The sequence below is a fragment of the Heptranchias perlo genome, unplaced genomic scaffold, assembly GCF_035084215.1.
Source record: "Heptranchias perlo isolate sHepPer1 unplaced genomic scaffold, sHepPer1.hap1 HAP1_SCAFFOLD_138, whole genome shotgun sequence".
Lineage (NCBI taxonomy): Eukaryota > Metazoa > Chordata > Chondrichthyes > Hexanchiformes > Hexanchidae > Heptranchias > Heptranchias perlo.
Genome location: NW_027138624.1, coordinates 899,418 through 906,691, shown reverse-complemented (window position 1 = coordinate 906,691; position 7,274 = coordinate 899,418). Strand labels below are relative to the sequence as shown.

At 41.6% G+C, this 7,274-nt stretch overlaps 1 protein-coding gene across 1 annotated transcript; it reads left to right on the top strand.

The window, feature by feature from the left end:
• Positions 1-647: 647 nt before the first annotated feature.
• Positions 648-3,681, top strand: LOC137308701 (probable G-protein coupled receptor 139; the record flags this gene model as incomplete). Its single annotated transcript, XM_067977263.1, has 2 exons — positions 648-717; positions 2,795-3,681. Coding segments are annotated over exons 1-2 (957 nt in total), but the record flags the coding sequence as incomplete, so codon positions are not given.
• Between the last annotated feature and the right edge of the window lie 3,593 nt (positions 3,682-7,274).

The window sequence follows — 7,274 nt, the reverse complement described above, 5'->3', positions numbered from 1 at the left end:
TCGGGTCATGAGCTGATCTCGGTGTTGCACGGGGACAATTTTACTGGAGCCGTTAACCAATGTGGAATAAACGAGTAAACATCTGCAGTAAAATAGCGGAGAGAGGAATGTCAATGGGACACGTTCAGTGTACGTCCCCTAATATCACCCACAGTCATTTCTGTCAAAGACTCACAATTCATATTCTAACTGGGGAAACTGCAGGAACAGAGTGAAACGGGTCTGCTTTTGTCCCTGGATTCAGTCTACACAGCGGAGAAATCGGTCTAAATTATAACTGAATCTCCAGGAGTGAACATGGTCAATACAATTATATAAAAACTGTAAATGGAGCTGCTCATTATTGTTGGATCAGTCCTGTATGAGATCAGATTTAAACTTTATTCCTGAGAGAGATCTGATTAAGTTGATAACCTGGGCTTTGAGATGTTTGTGTTACATTCACCACATTATTTACATCGGAGTCAAAGCTGCTGATATAATGTGTTTGTTAAACTGACTGCAACTAATAACAATGATCAGGAGTATAACCGTGTCAGTGGAGACTTATCCCCTGTATAAATCAGGGCTTGTTGGAATGGATCAGCTCAGTGTGCCTGCTGGAGCTGTGGTTTCCAGGCCAACAGAAGTCAGTGCTTCTCACAGAAATGGAATATCCAGTGATGATTCAGATACAACGTATTTATTATCCTGTTCTTGCAGCCGTTGGAGTTCCGGGTAAGCCGTTCTTTCAGCTGTTAATGGTGTAAATCGGTGTTAACTCTGCTGCTGTACTTGGCAAATTGTTTTTCCCCCTGTATATTTCACAGTCACCTGTTTTGTACTATTGGTTGAATGGTGGAATGTAGGAGGTGCATTATATCTGTCATGAACGTTGTATATCCAACACTGGCATTCTTCCTGGATCATTCTCTGTACTGAATATATTGGAATCTGGATTCTGGGCGAAGAGTTGGTATCATACTATCAGGAGCTGTTAAGGTTTTCTTGTTGTGGAACTAACCTGCCCTGGAATATGTTTTCATCAATGTGTTTTCAGTGATTGATAATGAGACAGCTCACGGTCTCAGTGTTACAAGGAGGCAGTGCAATGTCCTCACTCCCCAATAACATGCTTCAGTTTAACTGGGATTTCAATGTATTTATTGGTGATCACTGTTATGAAATATTATTTCATTATGTGTGTATCTGACGCCGCTTCAGATGTCTGGTTACTGAACTGAGTTTGCTGCTGCCTCTTTCACATCTCCTTCTCTGCTTCACTGTGGATGAATTCACTGACTGTCACTGGACATCACTGTAAAATGAAATGTTTTGATGTTTTGTTGTCTCAATTTGCACTGTCCCTGTTGGAATCAGGAGGCCTTCTATGTATCTGTAGATTATAAGTGTGATGTTGGCGTTTTGTTAATTGAACAATCCCGCCATCTATCACTTTACTTTATAATTACAGGAGAAGGAATCACAATTATTGTGAGATCAGCCTCGGAGAGGCATTCGATTCTGTTTATTCCATGATTTGTAGATGAAGTGAACAGTGTTGTTGAACAGGTGGAGAATTGAATGATCTGTAGAAACATTAAACTATTCCACAGAGGCTTCACTATTTAATAAACTGACACTGAGAATAGGATCGGTGGAACACGGGGCTGGTGAACAGAATGCAGGCACAGGATGATAGGATTTAATCGATATGAAAATGGACTTGAGATAGGGATTAGAGTGAGTGATAGAGAGGGCGACTGAGAGGGAAAGCGAGAGGCTGTGGTGTGAATAATTCATCCGAATGAACTGCTGAAACTTCCAGTACAATTAAACAGAGAAAATGTGATTTGAAGGTGTTTTTATGATGTGGTCAGATTGGGTGAGTTTTTACTGTGGGACTTGCTCCTCATGTTCATATCATTGTCAGGTCCTCAGACTGTTTTTGTGAATGTTCCTTACTTTCCAACTTAACAGTAAACATAATGAAAAATGTACTTCAAAAATAGAATCAGAAATTTCTTGATTGTAATCAATTATTCGGAAACTGTATTTTTCAAGCTCGGATCAGTTCAATAACAACGTGATGAATTTTATTAATACTTTTCATTTTAAGTTTCATTGAATTTGCAAATTAAATTTATTAAACACATTTTGTATCAAACACAGGTTCCCTGACACCAATAACTACAGAAATGAACTGTTGAATGTAATAGTTGGATTGTGTACAGTCCCTCCCTATGAATCCCAGCCTCTGCTCTCACTGCAATGAATCCTCTGTCTCGTCAGTTCCTTCAGTTTGTCCGTTCTCCCAAACCATCTGCTCCTGACACCTCTCGAGCTCCGACTCATCCATTCACACGACTCTTTTCCTTGACTCCCTCCCAATCTCACTCACTGTCAGCTCTCTTAACCCAGAGTAACACACAAGCTGCACCTCCCGCGTCCCCTCACCTTCCGACACTTCCCTCTCTTTTCCATCCGTCTGGAGCCCAAATCTGGCTTTAATCCGCTGGATTCCCGGTGTGTAAAACTCCTTCTCCCTTCCCCACCGGCACTGCGCCCTCACTCAGCCCTTCCAGTGGATCTGATACTCACTTTATTCACTTTCTGTATCCATCTCCCAATTCATTATTGATCATTGTGTTAAAAAACATCTCTCTGCCCGAAAGCGCTGCCCAGGTCAATCAATCACTTTCCACCCTTCGAAGCAGCAACAGAGCTGGAAATTTCACTCCAGATCCTCTCAAACTGCTGCTTTGGCGCGAGTTTTGAGCAGTAATTTCTCTGCTTCCTTTTCTCTCTCTTCCAGTTAACTTGGTGGCGATTGTGATCCTGTCCCGAGGAAAGTGCGGCCTCTCCAAATGTATCAGTGTCTACCTGGTGGGAATGGCAGTGGCCGATCTTCTGGTCGTTATCATTCGTGTGATACTGGTGTGGATTGGTGGGATGTATTTCAAAGGTTCATTCCTGTTCATTACTCCCGTGTGTAGTTCTATTATCTTCTTGAGTGGTGCAGCCACGGATGTTTCCGTCTGGTTCACAATCGCTTTCACCTTTGATCGATTTGTGGCCATTTGTTGTGAGAAGCTGAAAACTAAATATTGCACCGAGAGAACGGCGGCTGTGGTTCTGGGAACAGTGAGTGTGCTGGGCTGTTTAGAAAGTGTCCCCTGGTACTTTACATTTGAACCTTTATATATAATTGATAATGTTCCCTGGTTTTGTAATACTAAATCGAGCTTCCGTACTTCCCCCGCATGGGCCGCATTTGACATGTTTCATCTCATTTTAACCCCTTGTGTCCCGTTCTGTCTGATTTTGCTGTTCAATGTTCTGACAGTCTGGCGTATTTTAATGTCCAGTCGAGTCCGCAGGGGACTCCGGGTCCGCAGCAATGGAGAGAATCAGAGTGATCCAGAGATGGAGAACCGAAAGAAATCCATCATTCTACTCTTCAGTATATCGGGAAGTTTTATACTGTTGTGGCTGACACAGGTTGTATTTTACATTTATGTGCGAATTGCAGACATTCGGTATTTTTACTCCTACACTGACCCTGTTTATCTCACAGATCGCACAGCAAAGATGCTGCAGCTTCTAAGTTCCTGCACAAACACTTGTATTTATGTCCTGACCCAGACTAAATTCAGAGAGGAGCTGAAGAACGCGGTGAAATACCCACTCAATCTAATTGTTAAATTAGTGAAATCATAGAAAGAGCTGAAGGGTTTCAATCACTCGAACTAAATCCCATTTCATACTCCATCCCCTACACTTCCCAGGGATGGAAAGTACATTTTATATCAGCAGCATGGAGTCATTAAATGAGCTGAAATATGTTTCTGATGTTACATTTTATTGAAAATCTGACCAATTAAGGCAGGATTTATTCTGCAGACGACACATTCATTTTTGCTCGAAATGGCAGCACTAAAGAGCCCAGCTGGACTTCAACTAAATGGTCATCCAGCAAAATGTGCAAAGCTGGGAATCAAAGTAGCTGCTTTGGGCCAGATCAGAATGGGTGCACTCCAAATAAATGGAGAGGGAGAGAGAGAGAGAGACTGAGTCAGGCAGAGATACAGAGAGGGAAGGAGAGAGGGGAGAGTGACTGACATAGAGACAGAGCGGAACATACAGCTACAAAAGAGTGAGAGAGAGCGAGATGGTGACCTGAAGACCGAGGGAGAGACAGAGAGTGAGAGCGAGAGAGAGAGGCAGAGAGCGACACGGGGAGAGCGTGAGAGAGATCAGAGAGAAAGACAGGGAGATAGTGGGACAGAGAGAGTAAGAAAGACAGAAAGACTGGGAGAGAGACAGAGAAAGACAGAAGGAGGGAGAGATGGAGAGAGGAGGGGACTGAGACAGAGAACACAGGGCAAAAGAAATATAATGATTAAATAGCGCAGAAAATTAAAACAGGTTCACATAAAAGGGAGAGTGTCTGTGACAAAGAGAGAGAGATAGAAACAAAGAGGGGTAGAGGAGGCGGTACACAGAGCTGGAGATAAATAAAGTGAGTTTGTTAGACTGGCGAGAAAAAATAAAGAGAGAAAGAAAGAGTGAAAGAAAGCATATATATATGTATATAATGAGAGAGAGAGCAAGCAGACATGGATGGAACGAAAGAGAGAGACTGAGAAAGAATTACAAATTGATGGAAGTACAAGTGGAAATAACAAGATAGAAACACACACAGAAAATAAAGAGCGACAAACGACATAAACAGAGAACAGACACATTGAAAGACGGACAAAAATAACTGTGTAATCAGCCTGGAGTGTGTGAGAGTGCTGACCAGCAGAACAGCAGCAGATGAAGCAGGCCAGACAGTTCATGTTTGTTCTGGGCCAACACTCTTGTGGATTTAATTTTGCCATTTCTAAAGGTGATGCCTTGAGCTGCACAATAAAGTCACTCAGTCTTGTGTACCTGACCCTGACCATTACTTACTGCAGGAGTTTCCCAGCTGCTCTGTGTAGTAAAAATTCATCTGATAATCGAAAGCCTGAGATTAAATCGGCTTCAGCATGTCTGAAGGAAAAGGACGCTTAAAAGGTGGAAGGACTGTTAGAAGGATTGTTAATGACACATTGTAAAAGATCACACAGCAGAGGAGAGATCACCATAGCAACAAGAACGATTCGAGGAGGGCTCGAGGTCGTTTGAACTCCTGCCGACTTAACTTGGTTACGTTGTGGACACTGAGAGAAAACAAGTGAAGTGTCAATCAATCGTGGGTTGTATTTGTAGGAACCTGTTGTTGAGAAGCCACCGTCCCAGAAGTGTGATTCTCTATGAAAACGGTCTTAAAAAGCTGGGCAGAATTTGAGTGGAGAGAGACACAGATCCACCATAACTGCTCCAACATCACCTTTCGCTTCCTGGCAGCACCACCTCACCTGGAATCTTCCTGACTGCTCGCTATCTCCCAGCTTGATGCCTCGATGCTGGTTTACAGATTGCCTGTGAAGCAGATGACCTGTCTAACAGAGAAAGTCACACTACACTACAACGGTATCCATCAAAATACCTGGAATCTTCTCGGCAAGTCTAAAACTTTCGTTATGGGCTTAGTCTACGATAAACATTTGATTTCCAAACGGTTATTCATTTTGAGAATTGAGAATGTGTTGTTTAATTTTAGCTAAAGCAATTCTAAATCGGGCATAAACCCAAGATGATGTTTAAATTCTAATCTCATTTTTTCTATTGAATTAATAATAAATGATTGCTTTCTTTATAAAGCCATGGTTTGTGCCTGAAGTTTGTTTAGGATAAAGAGCCCATTAATTAAATGTAAAACTAAACCTTGTGGAGATAAAAAGTTATTGCTCCAAATTAAAGTGTAAAATCACTTTCCACCTTTTTGCTCCTCCATCTGTACCATGTGTTACTTTCCCAGTGAGCTGCTGAATTCTGCAATAAATAATATGTATTTTTACCCCTTCTGCAGTGTTAATAAACTGGACAGGGTCCCATAGCACTCTCCTGTTCTGTTACTGTTAAAATACTGTTATTGTTTCAGATTAAAGAAAAATATGAATAATGGAGAAATGAATTAAATCCCAGATCAGAACTACATTCAGATTGAGTCCAATTTTACTCTGATTTATTTAATAGAAGCTAGAATTACATTCTCTACAAAAAATGGTTGATTGGACCTTTCCTCCGAATGTCTGGTCTCTCCTTTTCTGTCACCATTCAGTCCAAATAACCAAATGTGAATTCATTTTTTTGGCAGAAGTTCACGTTTTGATGTTTAATTCCCTCACTGCACCGCTGTCTTTATGTTAAACACCAGCTCGTGCCATTCTCACTCAGTTTGTATTTTTAACTACAGTGCAACAGTGATTCAACAGAAAATGCAAATTATCCCTCTCTGTGTCTCTCATCACAACAAGCTCCACCTTGCCCCTCAGTAAGATGGCCGCCTTTCGGGTGCTATTTTGTTTCAGGTTCATGGCGTTGAAGTTGTTGTTCATCGATTCACATTTTGATAGCAGGCACGGTGCAAGAGGAGTCCATTCAGCCCACCCTGCCTGTGCCAGCTCCTTGAAAGCGCGATTCAATCATTCCCATTTCCTGCTCTGCTTTTCCCCCACAGCCCTCATGGATGCTTGTAATAGTAGTTTTGATAATACACACACACACATATATATATATATATATATATATACATATGGATACAATTTGCTGTTGTAGGGGGTGGACATATGAGGAGAGGTTGAGTAGATTGGGACTCTACTCATTGGAGTTCAGAAGATTGAGAGGCGATCTTATTGAAACATATAAGATTGTGAAGGGGCTTGATCGGGTGGATGCGGTAAGGATGTTCCCAAAGATGGGTGAAACTAGAACTAGGGGGCATAATCTTAGAATAAGGGGCTGCTCTTTCAAAACTGAGATAAGGAGAAACTTCTTCACTCAGAGGGTGGTAGGTCTGTGGAATTTGCTGCCCCAGGAAGCTGTGGAAGCTACATCATTAAATAAATTTAAAACAGAAATAGACAGTTTTCTAGAAGTGAAGGGAATTAGAGGTTACGGGGAGCGGGCAGGAAATTGGACATGAATTTGAGGTTAGGATCAGATCAGCCATGATCTTATTGAATGGTGGAGCAGGCTCGAGAGGCCGATTGGCGTACTGCTGCTCCTATTTCTTATGTTCTTATATATATATGTATATATAAGTTGTTGTTGTCGATAAAGATTGTTTCTCAATCTTCTACTCTTTCGATTCTTCTCGTTTATAAATTGGGCTTTGTTTCTGTGTAAATGAATGTTGCTGA